Source organism: Passer domesticus, chromosome 1 (assembly GCF_036417665.1).
Source record: "Passer domesticus isolate bPasDom1 chromosome 1, bPasDom1.hap1, whole genome shotgun sequence".
NCBI lineage: Eukaryota > Metazoa > Chordata > Aves > Passeriformes > Passeridae > Passer > Passer domesticus.
In genome coordinates this window covers 7,768,756-7,790,651 of record NC_087474.1, presented here as the reverse complement: position 1 = coordinate 7,790,651, position 21,896 = coordinate 7,768,756, and the positions used below count along the sequence as shown (strand labels likewise).

Here is a 21,896-nt window from a genome sequence, read left to right as displayed (position 1 = left end):
GGATCAAACATAGCTGCATTATTCCTGGTATTTAACCAGCCTGGCAGGGGTTATCTGTGATGGGATTGCTGTGCTGTCTCTAGGCAGTATATTCCAGTGTTTGATTGTCCAAGATTTCATAAATGTCAAATGTGAAGGGCCCTTGCCATGCTTTAAGCTTTAATTTTGTTCTCAAACATCCGTAGTAAAACAAGTCTTTCTGCTTGCACCAGCTTTTTCCATACCTGAAAGGTTACATTTCCCTTTCTTTTCCCCACCTGAAAGGTTACATTTCCCTTTATTTTCTATATGAGAGTGACCCCCAATTCCCTCAACAGTTTTATGGAGGCCTCTTATCCTTTTTGCTCTCTGTGGGGATGCTTATGTATTTTTGGAAATGCAGAACTCAAGTGGACACAGAAACCTCCAAGCCTGAGCTCTGGCACTACATCATGTCTTCAGTACTTTTTTCTTTTTATCTTTTTTTGGCCTGGTTGGTTTGGGTTTTTTGACAGACAGTGGGAGAAGAGGCATCTCAGGTGTTGTCCTCAGTATAGACTTTTATGCCTTTTTACTGCCTTGAATATGTTTCTGCATATTGCAGTTTCTGCATATTGCATATAGGCCTGGGCAATCTCATCTTCATATCTGAAGATGCTCCCACAGGGGCTCAACAAAATAAATACATAAAAGGATTGCTTTTCTTGAATTTAATCATCCTGAGTGCAATCCCAGCTCACTGTGGCCACCTCCTCCTAATGTACCCCTGTGTCTGAAAGCTCTGCAGGGATTCACACAAGTCTGTGTGTCTCTGCCCATAAATGTGTGCAGCTGTTTTAAGGGACATTTTGACATCTATATCATGACCAGGCAACGTGAGCCCTTTTTTCCATGCATTTCCTGTGAGAGAAAACCTGCTAGGAAAGGGAGGAGCCATTTTTTCAGGGACTGTGGGTTGGGCAGTGGGAGGTGAGGTGGCAGAAGGGTTGACCTCAAGGTCAGACAGTCTCATGGCACCTGAACACTTTCCTATTGTTTCATTTCAATTTTTTTTTCTTTTGCTAACTTTTCCCTACCAGCACATCTGCTCCCTTCCAGCTGTGAAAGTGGCCCTTCTTAGCATATGTCAGAGTATTTAAAATGAACTTATCAAGACCCAAAGAATCAAGAGCCCGAATATCACAAAAGTCCCTCAGAAATTATGTGGAAAACTCACTCAGAATTTATATAAACTTTGAATTTCCTTAATTTTCTGCTAACATGACCTCATATTCTTTTTATTCTGTGAGCTGATTCACTGCTAACTGAGAACTGTTATGACTATGTTCCCAAATGATCCCTTACACAACAGGATGTTGAAAGGATGTATCCATTTGTCAGCAGAAATCAGACACATTTCCATGTTAGTAAATGCTGATTTAGCAATGTAGCATAAAAGAAAGAAGTTCCCTGAGAGTCTTTGTATTGTGGATGTAATTAGATCCCAAAGTGATGGGGAAAGCAGCAGCCTGTACTCTGTGACAGAATTCTGTGTAGCACAGAGCGGGTGGGGAACCTGGTTCTTCCTCTCACAACTGCTCAGTGTCAAGAAAGAAACATCCCAGTCTCGTTCACACTGACCTTCCAAGGTATGTGTAACACAAAAAATAAACAACAGTCCCACCACAGGCCCCCTCCAATATTTACACTTTGTGGTCTCCAAACAATCCCGACTGGTGACACCGTGTGCTCTCTGAATGACTCGTGAAACTCTGCTTATATCTTTAATATTTTAATGTGACTATGTGTTTAATCAATAGCAACCCTGGTAAATTGTACCTGACTTTTGCTAGCTGGGTTCTAGAACTGAATCTCTGCATTGCAATTTTAACTGCTCTTACTGATTTCATATTCAAATCTGGCTTCAGGAAGAGCAAGGTAAGATTACACCCAACTCTTCCATAATTTGGGGTTCCTGTTCACCAGAGATTACACCCAACTCTTCCATCATTTGGGGTTTCTGTTCACCATCAGGTAAAGGTTGATCTCTTTGAAAACACTTCTGGCCCTGAGTTATGCTTGGTCTTCATATCTAGTGGTATCAGACTTGACCAGACCTGACCTGGTGTTGTGAGCAAGTGAACATCCTTGAGATGGAACTGTAAAAAAAAAACAACAAAAAACCCCCAAAAACCAACCAAACCAACAAAAAACCCCCCAAAATGAGGAAAATTCTTTTCCTGCATGAGACAGGGATCTATGAAGTTTCTTTGCTCCTAAGATGCTATCTTCTTTGAGCTCCTCCTGGATTTTCTGTAGTATGATCTGACCCAACTCATATCCATCAATCAGTAAATAAAGTCTAACATCTTTCTTTTTGGGAAGAAAAAGAAATGTAACTGAAATTTATCCCAGAATTTTTGCTAACTGCTAAATCAGCATGACCTATCAATGTAAACAAAAAGAAAATCAGCATTTTGAATAATTTGTTATTGTAATGTTCTAGGATGTAAAAATGAAATTTTAATGCGTAATACCAAATAATATTTTTTTTATTCTAGAATAACTGAAACAGAGCAATTGAATTTATTTCTGAAAACACCATACCCTGTCCATTTTATGTCTGAGACTTCCTAAAGCTTGGACAGAGTGGCATAGAGTGAGTGTGCAATCCCCCATCGGTATGCAAAGCTGCATCAGTCATCTGTACAGCAGCACAGGACTATGATAAAATGAAACCATGAAACAAAGCACCGAGGTGAACTTTGTCCATGGGGAAGCCTTTTTAAGTGATCCAATGTCAGCAAATTGCTTACTAATGTGTTGACTTATGGCAACCCTCAAAAGTAAAATGAAAAGGCTGGAATTTACAGCATATCAATGAATCAGTTGATAAGCTTTTACTGGTTTAATATCCTCCTAGTTTTGCTGCTTGGAGCCACTTCAGGTTAGCAACAGAATGTTTACCATCTCTGTGTGATAAAGGAAGTCAAACGACTAAACAAATTCCAGGACCATTATGCTGTTTGGTGAGATTTAAATTAAAATCGTTGGGAGAAATCATGTGGAAGGGGGGAGGAAGAAACTAAAGTCAACTGCATCATTTCACAATGACTTACCTCGCTTCCTAAACAATGGCAGGATTTTTAGCAGAGCAGGAGATAATGTAATGCATTAGAAAAGATTTAATTGCACCAATAAAAGGCTACACCACAATTAAATGACATACAGAGTGACATTTATAGGTAGGATCAAAGAAATTCACTACCTAACATGCTGAAGCAACACCCTGCTCTCTGTGCATAGGAGTGCTAAAAAGTAGCCTACTTTGGTTTCAGTGACCTTTCTTATCTCCTTTGATCTAGATTATTAAAAATTTTAATGCCAGGTGTAATAAGGGCTACTGTAGCACCTTGGAACAAGCAATATGTGTCTTTCCTAGTACTAATATTTCAGACCTTGTTTTTTATTTTGTGATATTTATTTAAGCTTATGAAACTTGACATTTAACCTTTGTGAACCTTCCAAAGGTGGCAGGGTTATTAAAAAAATAATTGGGTTTTTTTCTGCTATTGTGATGCCATTTGATTATGCTAATGTTTAGGGAGTGACATTTTAAAAGCACTGTTCAATTTTGAGAAGCAAATTCTATTTTAGAAGAGCTTTTTAGTGTCTGGAAATGGATGGCTCCTTGTGAAAACTTTAATGTTTTAATTAACCAATTTTAAACTTAATTGTAAAGTGTAAGAGCGAACAGCAGGAAAACTCATCTACAGTTCCCACTTGAAAGCCACTAAGAAAAATAAGTGCAGGTCCTTTAAACACGACTTGCACTGAATTTGTTCAAACCTGGCTAATCATTATGAGAAGACTTTATAAATTTATTCTTAATAGAAGGTGGAAAAGCAGTGCTCATTTTGTTCCCTGTAAAATCCTGAAGTGTTTCATGTGAGAAGGAGTTCCTACTGCTGGGGCCTCTCTGTGGACACTGCTGGATGAAGATCTTCCCGTGGCTTTTGAAATGTGTGGTGCCAGCCAGGTGCCAAGGGCAGGGTCCCCAAAGCCCAGGGCAGGTTTCTTGGAGGGTTGCTGCTGTAGCCAACTGAAGTTTAGTGAGAGAAATTTTGACCAGTGGTGTTCAGCTGCAGCTTTCAGCACATTTAGGAGCCTTCTCCAGCCTCCTGTTGCTGAGACCTTGTTTCATGGCTTTGCATGGGGTCCTGGGCCCACAGGAAACTGGCATCCTTCTTGGGAAAGAAGCCTACATCTGCTTCCCCAGACTCTCACACAGCAGGAAAACCCAAGGGTTGTCTGATCCAGTCATGCTTCTTGAGGACAGTCACAAGCCACTGACAGGTTAATTTATTCCAAACTTAAGGACTTGAGCACTTTTGAGTTGAACATCAGCATTCTTCAGTCACCTTCATATTCTTTTTCTCTGCTACAGGGAAGGATTTTGTGTTGGTTCTGAAGAGGATGGAATGAACTGACTGACAAAACAACTGGGTGGCTCCAGTGCTGCCTGTTTAGTGTGAATGAGGAGGAGTGAGTGACAAGGGAGGGAGCTGATATTCGGAGTTCTGCTTTAAGGAAGCTGAATCGCCCCAAGGAAAAAGACCAAGGAAGCAAATACAGCAAAATGTTGCTTTCTTAATTTTCTAACCTTAGGAGGCACTGCTTCCCTTAAGTATTTAGACTTTTTTCTAACAATATATCCCCTCCAGGAAGCTTAAATTCTCTAAGACACAATTCTGCTCATTAAGAGGAAACTTGAATTTTTATAATTTAGTTATTTATATGAAACCATGATTTATTACATTTTTTTTAACTTTAGCTTTTCTAGTGCATGCATTCTGTCTAGTTTTTTACTGAAAGTGTAATGCATTTGGAACATTATTAAGAAATAAATATTGCCTGGTGACACACCTGTAGCAGAAGTAAGGCTTACCTAATTAATTCAATTTAACTAAGCATGTCCCATCATGTATTACTATAGTCTGATACTGCTCTTTTCTATACATAGGACAACTTTTTACCTGTAAATTTTTCAAAGGTTTTCAGGTATCACTGAAAATAATTACAGTTACTTACAATATATTTGATCTTGTTGGTACAGATAAAACAGGCTAGATTACAGAATGTAAAAACAATTAATTAATCAATCAATGAACACTCTACAACACGCAAGTTTTTAAAATTAAAGTGTTAAGAGAATTTTGTAAGTCTCCACATATTCACATGAAATTTCATGGATTAAATTATTTCAGGTTAGTATACTCCTGTATAGCTCAGTTACAAGCTATATTTTCCCATATGCTTTAAAAAAAGGTTGTAAAAAATAATAAAGTGCTTCATCATAAAATAGCTTTAAATTATATTTCTTACCATAAAAATCTGGAATCAAAATTACTTTTCAAGATGATTACACTTAATTCATTAAGATATTCACTTAGGTAGTTTAATTGAAAGACTCATGTATTATGTGCTTGAATAGTTATATAAAAATGTACTCCCTTAATGGACTACATGGAAACATGAATGCAGCACCTGTTTTTTCAAAGGAAAGAAAACAACCCCAGAACCAAACCTGACTTTAAAGCATTCTAACAGCTGAAAAGGAAAAAAATGCTGACAAGAAAAATTCTGAAAGGTCATCAGTTTCCTTCTGTGATTACTGCACTCTTTTGAGTGAAAACAAAATTACTTTGTGAAATTGTGAATTTTGTGTTAACAACACATGGGGTGGCAGAAAGCAAGAAATGGCAACTGCTACTGGCTGGAGGAAAAAATTCTAAAGCAAACATTTAAAATGAAATCTGATTTTCTCCCCTTTCCCAACAGAGACATTGTGCTCCAAGAGGTGATGCACATCAAATGCAGCGTTTCTCACATACAATAAAAAGAGAAAGTAAGGCAACAGACTACAAGAAAACTTCATCTTTATTTGACCTAGATTCCCACCAAACGCTGATGATCTCTGTCCTGACAAAAGATACAGAGTTGAACAAAAAAAGCAGTTTGCTCTTAGAGGAAGGGGAAACTGGGGAAGGAGAGAAGCCCAGAAGAAGCAGAGAGCACTCGAGCTGGCAAGCACGGGAGGATTAATGGCCAGCAGCCATCTGGAGGGAGAGTGTCAGATACAGTGGCTTTTTCCTTCAGGGAGGAAAGCTAAGGAAACACCGAGGACAAAAAGAATTCCAGAGGCATTTGCCTTTTTGTGCCAAATCTGAAGTAACCTTTTTAATGGGTGCTGTCTTTTGTTCCTTCTTGTGAAGTTTCAGACTTTCAGGGTTGCCAGAAATTAGCAGATCTTTCCAGACCTCTCCCACCTGTCTGTGGACAGTCATTCACCTCCAGATAATGTTGATGTAAAAAGAAGTAACAGCCCTGTATCTAAGGTTATTCAAAGACTTTGATTCACAACACACACTTGGCTGTGAAAACTCTTCTAAAAAATTTAAAAGGGGAAGAGGCAGAAAAACTACCCTAAAATGCACTGTGGAAAGGAACTTTTATGCAACTGGGATAATTCCTCTACTTACCATCATCACCTCTCTGAAGCAGCTCTCTGTTCATTTGTCTCTTTTTCTTAATATTTTCAAGATGATGGATTGGAGAATGTAATAAAGCAGGATGTATTTATGCCCATGCTACACATGGGCATTGAGCAAGCCATCAAGGTAAAATGCAGGCATTTCATCAAATAACCTGAGGAAGTGACTGTCTGGCCTTGGGTGTACACCTGCTTTGTTTCCCAAATAGAAATACCTGTTGTACTCATCTGAAATTAACAAAGCTTTTGAGAAGGCAAAAATATCTTGAATTGTACAAACAGCAAATGTTTCCCGGATGAACGAAGGCCAGAGTGATATCTAACAGGAGTTTATTTGAAGCAGAAAATACCTGCTTTGCAAGAACAGAAACAAAGGCTTCTCTACTGTTACAGCATCAGAAGTGCACAAATACTACCAATCTTCCTCTACCATGTCATGTTCAAAATAATATCAGAGTTGGCCACTGAGTTGGTCCACTAATTAAAAGCTAAATGGTGCCTGAAAGTAGAATCTTTCTTTCATTTCTTCCTCCAGCTGATGACTTTCAGCAGTACCTCAGGAAAATAAAATAAGTAAATACAATTGTGAGTCCACAAAATTATTCTATTTGTACCCTGGGTTGAATAGCAAATTCCTTCCTGAATATTGGACAACACTGTATGAATTTTCCATGCTGTTTGGATCTCTTTTTATCCATTCTTCAGCAGGAAATGGCAAGGAAAGGTGCTCAGCTACTCCTGATTTCTGAGCAACAATAACAACAAATCTCTGAATAAACCCCACTGGCCTTTACAGACAATGAATTTTCTTCATATGAAATTTATTTATAATGCATTTGCTTGGAAAGTATTTATACAGATATTTTATATAAATCTATCGTGAGACAAAGCACCATCAGGCAACACTTTTCTTACTATTAAGTAGCTGAAGGGGTCACAAGAGAGCTGGGCAGGGGCTTCTGACAAGGGCAGGGGGAGATAGGACAAGGGGGAAATGGTTTCATACCCTAAGAGGGTAGGTTTGGATTAGATATTGGGAAGAAATTCTTCCCTGGCAGGGTGGTGAGGCCCTGGTACAGGTTGCCCAGAGAGGCTGTGGCTGCTCTATCCCTGGAAGTGTTCAAGGCCAGGCTGGATGGGGCTCTGGGCAATGAGGGGTAGTGGAAAGTGTCCCTGTCCATTTCTGGGAGCTGGAACTGGATGATCTTTAAGATCCCTTCCAACCTAAACCATTAATGGATTAGCTATTCTGTATTATCAGAACCTCTTTTACATAGAGGATTTTTTTAATGCATATTTTTATTTGCTGAGTAATTTGAATTTGATACTTTTCAGAGCCTTTAAAATGGGATCAACTAAAGAATATAACAACACATAATTTCAAATAATCAGTATAAATAAAATCTCAGAATTGTGAAGTTTTCCTCAGCATTGCAATTATGCATTCTTAAAAATAAAAGTTAATCAAGTAGTATAATAAAGAACTGTGGCTGCTGCTGCAAAATTCTGAAGCTTAATGAGGCTGTGACATAAGAAATAAAGAGCATGAAGAGACAAAGAGAGGCCAGTGACACTGTCAATGCTTCAGCTGAACTTGTCCATCTCCAGCAATGAATGTGAGGTGCCTGCTGCATGTAGATGTGAAATCTCTGCTTTCTTAAAGAAGGAATCAGTGAAATTCCTCACATATGAAATACTTAGTGTTCCTGCCTGTCCCTACAAGTGCCAGATAGAGTCCAGTGTCAGTGCCTCAGCAGCACAAACCAAGTGCTAGCAGAATACAGAAATTTGTCATCTTTGAGGACCAGAAGAAGCTGCTTGTTGATTGACCAGAATCCATGGAGAAATGTCCAAGGTTTGTGTAACAAGGCAGTAACTTGAGTCCATGGTGAGGCCTTAACAGTGTTTGGCAAAACAAGAAAGGAAAAGTGACATACAATAATTGCAATAATTGCAATGCAAGCTGATGACACCTAGATGAGAGTTCCAATCCTAGATGGGAAGGAAAGGGTAAACTCTTTTTTTCATACCAGAATCTTTGCATAAATCTGACAGTACTGTGCAGCACATATTTGTTCTGTGTAAGCTTTCAAAACCCCTATCAGGCAGTTTGTGCATCCAAACCCATTTCTCATGAAGAAAAAAAGAATCCTAGCAAGTCATAGGGCTTTGGTGATCCCCTTGCTCAAGTATCTCATTATTCTAGGGCAGGATTTGTTAATTTTTGAGGCTAAAATTCTCCTTCTGAGCTCATCCATCTACAGATGTATATCGTTAATCATCTAAAATTTGCACAAACTGCCTTTGATCTTTTAAAAGAACTTTTGAGAAGTACTAAAGGATCTATCAGGAATACTGTCTTCCCTTTAGCTGAACTATCTGCCTAACCCACTTCCTTGTGAGGTCATGACATCCTTCAAACATAAATCAATTTGAATCCATGTTTTAGAGCAACAGCTTTGAGGTTTCAGCTGGGTCAGTTTATGCTTTTGGAAAAGTTTGGGGAGTGATTTCCCTGCCTGTGGTTTGGTTCACCTAGACCCTACCTGGTTACTTTTGTTATCTCATTTTGGTGGCCCAATCTATCAAGTGATGGCCTCTGTGATGAGAAAATCTGGGTACAGGGGGAGTGAACAAGAAAGCAAAGCAGTGACAGCATGAAAGACACTACCACAACCTAAAAATGCCTGATCTTGGTTTCTTTCCAAGCACTGTGGTCAGAGGCTGTTTTAAGGAAGAAAATGAGATGGCTTTGTGGAAAGCCTTCTGTATACCCCCAGGGTAGGAGAAAATTTTTATTTAAAGCCTTCACAAATGGATTATTTGAACTGCCAAACAAGAAGAGATTGGCAGCAAAGCTGAACTTCTAAATAATACAAAGCAGATGGGACACTTGTGAGAGACAGGTTGTACATCTGTTTAGAAGGAAAACTTTTCTACAGCAGGTTCTGAGGGAAATCTGGCAGCAGGGCACACAAGGAGGGACCTGTGGTCAAGGCAAAAAGCTTTGTGGAGATGTTCTCAAAGCAGCACTTTGAGAAAATACAAGCCATGAAAACCCACATTTATCACAGCTCAAGATATCCAAGAATTTTCATCCTTATGCATCAAGTTTAAAAGCACAACCGATTTACTGACACACCCATTTACAGCCAAGTTATTTATCCTAAAATAAACCCATCGAAGTGTCTACATAGATTTAGCTTTAAACTGTTACTACTGGATTTTAGGAATCAAACCCTTATTGAAAAAAAGGAATGAAACTTTGTTTGATTAGCCATAAACTCAAGAAGAAAATGTTTCATTAAATTACATTTTCAAAGTTGTTTTGCATTTTTAATGTTTAAACCACACAATCCTTATTAAGGAATAGAAAGTTTGACAGATGCATTTTGAAATAATATGAGAATATTGGTGAAAATACTACAAAGTAAAACCCAGGAGCAACTGAAATTTCAAAACGTATTTCAGAACAGTGTTTTGAATCCCTTTCACAAATATTTGTGTGGAAAAATTCAGTCAGTGCCGTGATTTAAAGAGAAAATACTTAGTCTTTCTAATAACAGCAGAAAACATGCTCACACCTGGGCTGCATTTTTTCACCTCAGCCTTTAGCTTCCATAATCACTCATCACTGATGTTCATTTTAACCCCAATACCTTTTCTGTTTTTCCCCCTGCTATCCTGTCTTCAAATGAAACAAAGAAAAAACCCTGCCCTCTTTAGAACTACAACCATGTAAATATAGTGCTAATTACTTCATCTTATTAGCTCTGTCCTGTCACTGGTTGCACTCCCTTGTTGTGCACTATCTGAAGTTTCCCTCTGAATCTTCAGCTGATTCCAAAGGCAGATGTGCTTGGAGGGAGCATCCCTGCTTTAATGGGCTGCCTCTGGAGCTGGGACTACTGGGACAGTGCCTGTGGAAAAGCCAACCTGATATTCAGGGAGGCCAAAGGGAGTTTGCATGAAAAAGAATAAATAAATCAGGTATTAATGATGATGAAAGTTTATTGTACTCAAAACTGCAAATTTTGGAGGCAGAAGGTTCTTTAAGTAGTGCCCAATCAAGGCAGCAGAAAAGATGGACACAAGAAGATGTTCATGGCAAAATTAGTGTTGAAATCTTTAGAAAAGGGAAATACAGAGAGGCCAGAAGAACATTTGATCTCCTGGTCTGTTAAGATGCTCCCTGGCTTTGTTTTTCTAAGCAATATCGTCTGTCGCTGCTCCACAACTGTATTATTCTAAAGTGAATTTTCTCACCAGGCATCATTCCAAGCCCTCACATCTGTGACTTTTATCTTGCTGCATGTTTGCTTCTAAATTTGAAAAAGGTATTTAGCTACAGGTGTTAATTCTTCCCTGGTTTAGCCCCAGGACCATTGTATAAACAAACCTTTTTAACTTTGAGCAAAGCTGGGTAGATATTAACAAAGAATACATTTCATGCAGCATTATTAAATGTCTTTTTACAGAATAAGGAATAAACCAGACCATTTCAAATACACTTTAAAAAAAGCTTAATGCTAGAACCTGTCCCCAAGTAAATATAGTAAGAAAATCACTGTTTTCTTAAAAATAAAATGTAAAGAAAGTTATGACATTCAATAGATATTAAAAATACTTATTGCTTCTAATGAAGAATATGTCTTCATCAAGATGCCCTAGCTTCACATTTTTACATTCATTGTTACCAGAATAATGTTTTAAATGCATTTCAGATATGAAAAGACACATTTAAGCCACTGATGGCAATCCCTTTTTTTACCTAATGGCTTAAACTGCTGAATTTTGATAAATTTTAAAACAAGATACCATGCTGTTTAGCATTTAAACATCTTCTGAACAGAAAGCTTAGCTTCCACCTTTTAGTTTATTTTAAATAAAAACAAAAATTACAAATCAGAATAGTTTACCTAATGTCAGCTGTGGAGCACTGGGGTCAGGAAGATTCTCCTTTTTTGCATCTTCATTGCTTTTGTGCTTTTTTTTTCTTAGTCTACTATCTACTATTATTCTGACTATTTCTTTTATTCATGGGATACATAAAAGTTCTTGGTATTCCTTGTCCTTGACTTAGAAGAATATGTTAAAAGATCCTGCAGCTGATGATTGTGCATTATATGATCCTGCAGAGCAAATGCAGAAACTGCTCTTGTCTCTTGTTTGGAGAAGCAGCACTAAAAAGCAAAAAAAAACCCCAACTAATCTTGAATAATTATTGTTATAAATTATTTAAAACCATACATATTATAGTAAATTAAATGAAATTCTGTACTTAGCCAATATTTTTGGATTGTTAAATGCTTTTATACACATACAACTCCAGTAGCTGAAGCCTAACATGCAATTACTGTAATATGAAATTTAAGATTGATGTTTCTGACACATCCTAGTTCTAACTTATAAAAAGTCAAATGAAATCTTTGATTTATCATTTATATTAAATAAAATAACAGTAATTTTAAAGTTTTAATTACCGAGCTCATAATTATTATATTCAAAAAACTCATTATGAACCATAAAAGTTTGGCATGCCCAAACACATTTTAATTTCATATAATTAAAAACAATCCCAAAGGCTAATTTTGCCTTCCAGAGCACTGAATATAAACAAGAATGTATTATTTTTATACAGGGAATGGGCTTATCTACCTGTTCCTCCATTTCTCCCCATGCTTGTTCTTTATTTTAGGAGATATGAAAGAGTACCCTGTAAAATAATGATGTTTCCTTGCTAATCTTTAGCTGATTTGACAAGAATGGTGTTCCTTTACAAGCAGATATTTTCAAGGACTTCAATAATATTTCTCAGGAGAAGGAGTCTCATCAATAGCAGCTAAGAAACCTACAATTTCTGTTTTCTCCTCAGGATGCCATGGGAAAGAGCTTCACATCTGTTCCAGGCACAGAAGCTAACTTTGGATCTATAAATCACCAAGTCTGTTTCCCTCCTGTAATTTCATTTCACCTGCAGTGTACAGGGAGTGGACTCCAATCACAAATTCCAGGCTGAGCTGATGAGAAGAGGTGGCTGCAGCAATAAACCCAGAACTGTTCTGCAAGACTGGCTTGTTGTGGAGAGGGAAGCCTGTGACACACAGGGCAGGGATGGTGCTGGCAGCCCCTTGGGGCTGAAGCTGCTGCTCCGTGGTCCCACCATCCCCACTGGAACAGCAGGGACGTGACCTGGTACCAGGGTGGAGGCTGCAGGGCATGAAGTGACACCCCTCAGCTGTGACAAGCAGGAGCCACTGCTTACAGGGCTGCTCTGATTCACACCCACAGCAAGGTTTGGTTTGGAGGGGACCTTGAAGATCACCTTCTTCTACCCGCCCTGCCATGGCTGGGGACAGTTTCCACTATCCCAGGTTGCCCAGAGCCCATCCAACCTGTCCTTGAACATTTCCAGGGATGGGGCAGCCACAGCTTCTCTAGGCAACCTGTGCAAGGCTCTCACCACCCTCCCAGGGAAAAATTTTTCCTAATATCTAAACTAAATCTACCCTTTTTAAGCCATTCCTCCTTGTCCTACACTCTGTTCCCTCTCCTGCTGTCCCTTAGGCACTTGAAGCTGCTCTCAGGTCTCCCCAGAGCCTTCCCTTCTCTAGGCTGAACAGCTCCAGCTCCCAGCCTGTCTCCATAGCAGAGGTGCTCCAGCCTCCTGATCACCATTGGGGCATCCTCTGGACTCACTCCTCCAGGTCCATGTCCCTGCTACACTTGGGACCCCAGATCTGGATGTTTCAGTGTGTGGCTGTTCCACAGCCAGCCCTGCTCTTCTCCTCTCACAGCTCAAGATGGGATGACCAGAGAAGCTGTAGATGTGGCACTTGGGGATGTGGTTTTGTGGCAGTGGTTAATGGTTGGATTTATTTGTCTTACAGGTCTTTTCCAGCCATGATGATCCTTTTTAACCTCTTGTCCCTTTTCCCCTGCAGAGCCCCAGCCCCACAGCCCTGCACAGGCTCTGAGGGAAGAGTGGCAGTGGGAGATGTTGCTCCCTTCTCCTCAGAGGGTGGAGTGCAGCCTCTCCTGGCTTGATACCAGCCACAGTCCATAGGGAAGCCCCTGGGAATGATTCCCTTCTGGTTTCCCCTACCACTTCTGTGTCCCACTGTCCCTTGGCAGTGTTTTCCCCTTTAGCTCTATGTCTGTGTGGTAATGTGGAGGTTAGTGAGCATTAGTTGTGTCCCTCCATGTGCATTTGGATTTGGAGACTTTTTTGCTGTGTTTTTCAATTTTTGATGTGTATTTTTAACCTGGCAGGTAGTAAGGCAGGCCCTGTGATTATCATAGATTTATAGAATGGTTTAGGTTTGAAACAACTTGAAAAGTCCAGCCATTAACCCAGCACTGCCAATCTGCCACTAAACCGTGTCTCTAAATGCCACATCTACACCTTTTTTAAACCACTTCCAGGGATGGTGATTCCACCACTTCCCTGGGGAACCTTACCCAATGCTTGACAACCCTTTCAGTAAAGATATTTCTCCTCATTTCCAATCTAAACCTCCCTTGACCCAACTTGAGGCTGTTTTCTCTCATCCATTCTGCTTGTTACCTGGAAGAGGGGACTGACCCTCACCTGGCTACAACCTCCTTTCAGGTACTTTCAGGTACTTGTGGAGAGCAGCAAGGTCCCCCCTGTGCCTCCTCTTCTCCAGGCTCTCCATCCCCAGCTCCCTCAGCTGCTCCTCACAGGACTTGTGCTCCAGAGCCCTCACCAGCTTCCTCACTGCCATTTTGGGTGACCTCTGTCTTTGGCAACTCTGTAATAGAATCACCACTAAAAAAAAGAAATATTTGTAAAGAGGACAGATGAATGGTATCCATATGGATAAAACAAAGATCTTTGGCCCCTAGTATCCTGTCTTTGTCTGAGGCAAGAAAGAAAATGGCTCAGGGATGTGGTAAGGATGTGTTTAGTACAGCATCAGCTCCTTCTGGGACTTCCCACATTTTAAAATGTGGCTTCCTGAGCCAGTAGCACTGCCCATGTCTTTGATTAGCACTGATGCGTTTCTTTCAGATGCAGAATTGTGTGGAAGTCCTTCTAGAAGGAGTGTGGGCTTCCCCTGCCCATTTTCCTGGTTATTCTCACTTGGTGGCCCTTTATTTTTCACGAGAACTGGCACAGATGGTGCCTCAAATCCAGGTGTGCAATTTCTTTGATTTTTTTAGGTTTAAATACTTGTCAGAGTCCTTCTCAGCTGCTGCTGACTTGAGAGATTTGTTTTCCTGTGGAAGTGACATTTTCTGAGCAAAAGCAGTTAGGCTGTCCTGAGAGTAATCCTTTGAGCAGCATATAAATGGAGTGATTAATCTACTGGATGCACTTCTCTGTAATTACAAGTAATTGCTTTAAAGTCAAATCTGCAAATGAGAATACCTCTCTGTACGGTAGGGGAAGATGTAAAAAGCAGCTGAAGTGGCTATCTTTAAAATGACATTAAATCACTGATTGTTTCTGAAGGCAGGAATAAAAAGATAAAATAGCGGTTTTTAAAGCGAACCTGCATGTTATCCTGACACCAAATATGATGAAGGGATATTTTACAGTATAAACTTCTAAAGATTTTCAGTAATAAATTTTAATTAGGAAATAAAGTAGAAAACTTGATTTTGAGCTGTCTAAAATTAAAATGAAAGGGTAAAAGCTGAAATATTTTCAAAACCCAACCCACTGATGTGTAGAAAAATCACTGAGATGTATCATTATGGATATAAAGATACTGAAAATTACCTCTCTTGTGCCTATTTCAGTTTCAGTGTTATGCTTGAACATGATTCAGCATTCTTGTGTCTTTTCAGTATTGCATTCGATTTTTTTAGAATCTATGACTGACTTTCCTAAAGTTGCTAATAAGCTTCTTTTCAAATAATGCTTGCCGTCTCTTCTATTTCTGTCATGCCTCATTAAGGTGATCCTATACACATGTATGCTTAATTAAGGCTTTTCGTTATAATAAGCCTTTAATCCAGAGGTGCTGGGCCTTAATTGAAACTCAGAGAAGATTAGTGTCCTCTCTTATTTTGGTTTTCACTTTTACTGTACTTCCTACTGCTTCTAAACTAAAATGCCTGTGTTAGCCTGAGCTGATACATGGCCAGGAAGAAATTAAAATTCATACTGCAGTCTTCTGGAGAGTAACCTGCCTTAGTAATTGCCATTTCTTATTAAGTGCCACCTTTTACCAAGAGCCTCCACTTCAAATGCAAAAGGTTGCTTTAAACACTCCAAGGACATTAACATAATGAACACGCTGCCTGTTTTGAAGGTGACTAATAAGTGACTAATGATACCTGGTTTTATCCATGTGTATAATTTTTAAATGTTAATTGTAAGTTTAAATAGTGCTGAAATCTCAGATCTGTCTTGAATGACTGACTTTTACAGAATCCTTTTTAAGAAGACCTAGGAAAAATGAGGATTTTTAGCCACAGGTTAGCTGCACTCATCTGAGGTACTGTACACTGTAGTAAATTTTAAAACCTTTTTGGAGGAGTAAGACACAGATTCAACAGCTTCTGGTCTTCTAGAATGAAATGCATCAGCCAAAGAGCCAATCTATTTTCTTCTTGTAGAGTTGCAACTGGGCATGGTACTGCTAATCAGCAGAGGCAGGTGGCCTGCTGGCATCAATGTCAGGAGAGCAACTTTTCAGGAAGAGCTATTAAATTGTGTGGGCTGAATAAATCTGATACAGAAACAGCAATGCTGGGGCAAAGGTTTGAAGCAAACTTTTTAGTGTAGCAACTGTAATGGGCTTCACTGATATAGAGTCTTTACATCATGAAACTTTTTGCCTGTAATGTGTTTTTACACTGAGTCGCATTAAAAAAGTGTGATAAAAATATGAATGTAAGTGAAAGGAAAGCAGTACTATTGTGCAGGTTGGTTCAGACTGAATGGTGCTTTCTAAAAGGATGTGTTATAAAAGGTGTATTAGCACAGTAAGTAAAGCCTGAGGAGAGCAGTGAGCGTGGTGAGGGCTCTACCTGCCCTGAGCTTACCCCTTAAAGGCTTTTGTTAGGTAGGATGGTCCAGGGGTGCTCCCAGGGATGCTGGGCTGTCCCTGCCTCCCAGCCAGGCTCCAGGGTGTAGGCATTGAGCAGGATGGGTAAACTTTTGCTGTGTGAACATACAGATTTTTTCTCCCAGTGGAAATCAGGGCATTTATCCTCCTGGAAGCCTACAAGCCAGTGTTCCTTCTAAGAACCAAGTGCACTGCTGTCATAAACAATGAGAGCCGAGTCTGAACGCATTAAGGAGGAATTCCAGCTTGAAATACTTCTGCTGGCTGAGGAGGGCAGGTTTTGGCAAATCTGCACTTGTGAGCCCTGCCTTTGACTCAGCAAGGAACACCATGTCACAGACCTTTGTAGTTGCCCTGTTAAAGGTTGTTTTAAGAGATCTGAGTCAGACATCCTTAATTACACAAATACAGTGTCTGCCCTTTCTTCTCAGGAGTTTGAAAATGTTTTACCTCGTTTGCTCTTTGTTCACATATATTAAATATCTGTTTGTACACAGGCATACCATGTATTTGTCATTGTTGTGTTATTTTCTTTGTGTTTGCATTTTCTGTGAATTTCTGTAAACTTTCAGGCATGTGCTTCCAACTCGTAGGAAAGCTGAGCAATTTTAGTTTGTAAGGGTAGTAGACATGTTATTAGGTTTCATTTAAAGCCATTACAAGCCAGTGAAAAGGTTGTCACTTGTTCGTAGTTGAATTAAAAATCTGCTTTGTTAAGTAAATATTACTTCCTCCTCAGGGAGAAAAAGCTTAATTTAAGGATAAATTTGTATATATAAAATATTTGATCAAATTAGATTCCAACTAAAATGTGATTTCACATACTACCATTGGTTTTTATTGAGCATATGTCTTATTGAAAATATTTTTTACTCCAATAGTGCACACTTAGTGAGGATTTATAGATCTAATGTGCTTTATATTTTTGAAAATGTTAAAATATTTTATAAGAATGCATTGGCAATTGCTTAGGTAATGTTGCTATTAAAAGAACAAAACATCTTTGCAATATTTCTGCTGCCTGTGCATTAACCCTGTGTGGTAGGAGGCTGTGTAATGTGGTAGACGTAGGAATGTTTAGCTTTGGATCTTTTTATGAAGTGCTGAGAATGTTCTAATATTTAATTTCCAGTCAAATTAATATTTGCTTAATGGAGACATTTTTTACTTTGTGGGATATCTGTTGAATTGTGTAAAGGGGGAATTTTCTGCAAATGTGTTCCACAGAGTGCAAGCCTAGAATTCATACCATTGTCAGCATTTAATGCACTGAAATTTTTTCTTCCTTTCTGTTTGTCTTTGGAGAGGTCCTCATTCCTTGGGGATGAAGTAAAGCTCTGGTTCCATCACTGCAGCCTTCAGAATGAGCACTGAAAACACAGGATTCTTTCCCTGGATTGATGAAAGTAATTTCTTGTTTGCTGTGTCAAACAAAGCATGCTATTTGTCACATTGTGGTTTGTGTATCTTTTAAGAAGCTTTCAACTTTGATCTGAGCCAAGGTACACTCAGTAGCACAGATGACAGAAGTAACAAACCAGTGATGTGCATTGTCATTCATACAAACTCTTTAAGTCAACAAATACTGAGACTTAGATGTAGAAAACCATACTCCTTTTGAGAGGGCTTGTGCATTCTTGTGAGAAAATGAAGACCTTTGCTTTTCTTGTTTCAGACAAAGGTGTGGAACAATTTATTAGTTAAGGATTCAGTTCAGTGTCTGCAATCAAAAGGTGCCTCATCTAGTCCAGATTCTGGCCCTTGCTGATATTTTCTAGGTAAACAGTTGCATTTAAAAGACATTGTGGAGATGGGCTCAGTAGCACATAAAAGCTGCTTTCTTCAAACTGTCATCACAGAGGTTTTCAGAGCATGCTTTTAATACTTCCAGAGCTGGTGTTTGTGTCTTTTTCTCCCTCTTCCTCCTCTCTCTCTTTATCTTAAATGCTATTTGAAACAGGAGTGTTTTTTTAAATACAACTTTCACCTGCTTTTTACCTGATATATCTGAAGGGAAATTAACCTTTTGTGTAACAAGACTGAGGGCTAGAAAACTGTTTTGCTGTTTCACAGCCCTAGCATTTTAAGAAGATTCAAAAAAGAGAAAATGATAAAAAGTCAGCAATAGTTATGAATGATTGTGTGGTTCTGGAAGCTGCCATATATTAAAACTTTGAGGTTTGAGGCACTGCTTGATCACCCACTTTGGCCTTCTAAGATTGTGCAAGGAATTTTATGGAGTTGTTTAGACCTTAAACCGTTTGTTTAAATATGTATTTCAGAAAGACATCCAGTTTTCATCTAAAAATTTCATAATGTGGAGGAGGTTGTTTGTTCAAGTGATTAATCATCATGACTGTTACTCTTTATTATATCTCATTTGAATTTGTCTGGCATCAGCTTCTCACCATTTGCTCTTTTTATGCCTCTCTCATCTAGGCTGAAGAGCTCTTTATTAACTGGTATTATTTTCTCCTTGAAAAGATACATTAACGATGTCATCAAGTCATCCCTCAATTTCTGTTGTTAATCTGAATAGATTGGGTTTGTCAGACCACTTGAGACATTTGCCTAGGCCTAGAATATTTTCCTGTCTTTTTTGCACCCCGTGCATTACACAAATTTTCAGCTTAATAAAATTAAGATATTTGAAAAATATAGTATTCTGTTCTTTGTTTCATCAGCTTATATAAAACAAAAATATTTCTTATTCTTGCTTACTGTTGACATTTCTTCATAGAGCAAAAGTGTATGCAGCAAAAAACAATCTTTACAAGAAAGGGTATTTTCCTATAATTTCACTTGTCTCCTCTTGTATTTGCAGATTAAAATGTTCCATTTCCTAAAGGCTGCTCAGACCTCTCATCTGTGCAAAATACACCCAAGAACAGAAGACATGATAAACAACTGCATCTGTGGTGCAACAAGGGGGAAAAACACCTCTAAAGAGGAACATTTCTGTGAATAATAAAACTTGCAAATACTGATATAAGCAGCTTAAAGGAAACTCTGAGTAGGGCTTAATGTCTGGCATCAGGATAATGTAGGTATAATTTATCACTTGTGAAATATGGTGCTAAGTTAAAAATCAATGAGGGACCATAATTCATTTCTCTGTACTGTGTAGGAAAGAGATTGGGATGTGGAAGTGGGAGGCTGCAATATAAATCCCATAGGTTTTCTTTAGACAAGAAAAGTGAGGAGTTAATAGGACCAGGAGAAAATACATGGGCTAAATCCTGCCTTGAATAGGTTATGAGTGACAGTAAAGAGCACAAAGCAAAGACTGTTTTCTTCTCTGACGGGGTTTTAAGGCAAATATGAGTAAAGATGACAACATTGGTGAGTATTGTTAAAAAACAGGGGTTTATTATTATTTCAGAGCCATTTGCTTGTAATACAAGTGTAATTAAACTCAAATACTTCAGAGGAAATTTGAAGAATGCTTCTAGTGATAATGTGCTGAAAATACATGAGGAGTCACCAAGGCACAGAGGGAACAAACTGAAAAGACAAAGAGCTTAAGCAGAAACAAAGTGTTTTGGTGGCTTAGAACTTCAGCAGAGCAGATCATAAGGAACCACTTGCCTTAGAATTTGCTATTTACAAAGAGCAAGTGTTGCCAAAAGCAGTGATGTATATACAGGGTTTGCAACAACCCATGGAATTAAATGACAGTGAAAGTCAGAACTTGTGGCATTCGTCCAAGGAATCTGAAGGAGCTAAAGAATTGCTAACTGAATTCCTATTAAAACTTAGGTAATTAATCAGGAAAATGTGATACAATAGAGGAACACTGGAGGTAGCCAGCTTCATACAAAACCCTTTTGGGATAAGTGGTTCTGAGAATGCTTCCAGGAATTACAATGGTGAACTTTTTTGGTGTCAGGAAACTTAATTGATAAAGTCATTAAAGATAAAAGACCCAAATCTACAAAGAGCCTGGATGGAGTATATAATTCTAAGGAAAAATAACCCTGATGGTTGCAACAGTGTATCTTGCTGCTCCAGCCTTGTAGTGTATTTCAAAGATTAACAAATTAATGGAGCAGTTTACAAGTACATATATAGTTTTATCAAAAAGACATGAGTTCCCCAAAAAATACTAGACAAAGCTTTTCTAGAGAAGCTAGTAGCACAGCTCAGCATAAAAATAAAAACTTAATAGTTAGGGTGAGATAAAAATAATGCAAATGAGGGGGAAAACTATGTTGATGATATAAAACAAAAGATATCCTTAGAAAAATACATCAGTGGGATATTCAAGGATCATTGTAGGTGTGTTTAAACTACCACAGGGACAGGGCATGTGCCTCCTCTTTTTCTGACACAGCAGGTCCAGCTCCTGAGCTGCCCTGTGTGTGTCCATTCCTGCACCTTCCCAAACCATGGAGGTGTCACAGACCTTTCTGTGCTGCACCCTATTGTGAATCTGATTTTGGAGGAGAGGCTAGAAGTGGCGACTAACAACATCCCAATTTGCTGATGAAACAAAATAAAGCATTTTCTCACCATGTTTCTAGGATAAAAAAAACAACCTCAAACACAGAAAGGGTCAAGGGGGAAAATGGAAATGATTAGAGGCATGTGGGGAGCTTCTTTACAAGTAAATTAGCAAGAATGGTCCAGATTTGCAGCTGACGAAAATTGGCACATTTCCACGAGAATCAGGGCACGTTGCCAGTTTACACCAGCAGAGAACCTACCCCAATATGTTTTTAATATAAAAACCAGGGTGATTATAGCAGAGACCTAGAGCAAAAGACTGACATAATTATGAAAGCAAGGCTGTGCAAAGGCTACAGGGTGTGTATTTAGAGGTGTGGGGGTTTTTCAGTGCTGGTTAGGGTCAGTTTTTTGCAGTCAATGAAAAGTTGCTTTCTAATCTTTGCTGTAGGATGCAGATTTCTTCTGTCATATCCCAGTCTGCTCCAGTCTAGTCCTTTCTCCTACCTTTTCCCAGTTCCAGTTCTGGCATCAGGGAGGGTTTTTTAACTCTGCTATGTAGGCACCACAGAGCAAAAGGGGAGCACTGGGAGTGCAGGAGGCAGTTCCAAAGCCCATAGAGCTGTCAGGGCTGTATTTCTGCTCCTCTGCCATCTGCCCAAATTACCTTCAAGGTGGGGGACTTGCCTTCTGCCTCTGACTCTGCATCACACAGACGTCGTGGGAGCTAGAAAATCCTTCTGGAAAACCAGGCTGATACTTGTGTGGGTGGCCCACACTGAGCTCAAGGCAGACTTGGTGATGTGGATAAACTGCCCAGGGTGTTCCACCAAGATTGGATCCACAGATCTCAGGCTGTGTAAAAGCCACATTTCTCTGACCTAGGTGTTTATATT

The 21,896-nt window shown here is 39.1% G+C and overlaps 1 protein-coding gene across 1 annotated transcript; it reads right to left on the bottom strand.

Moving 5' to 3' along the window:
* Positions 1-4,543: 4,543 nt before the first annotated feature.
* Positions 4,544-14,259, bottom strand: RNF32 (ring finger protein 32). The gene is given in 6 exon segments (XM_064399877.1): positions 4,544-4,687; positions 4,926-4,986; positions 4,988-5,024; positions 11,431-11,554; positions 11,557-11,694; positions 14,128-14,259. Coding segments are annotated over 6 exon segments (636 nt in total).
* Positions 14,260-21,896: the final 7,637 nt, after the last annotated feature.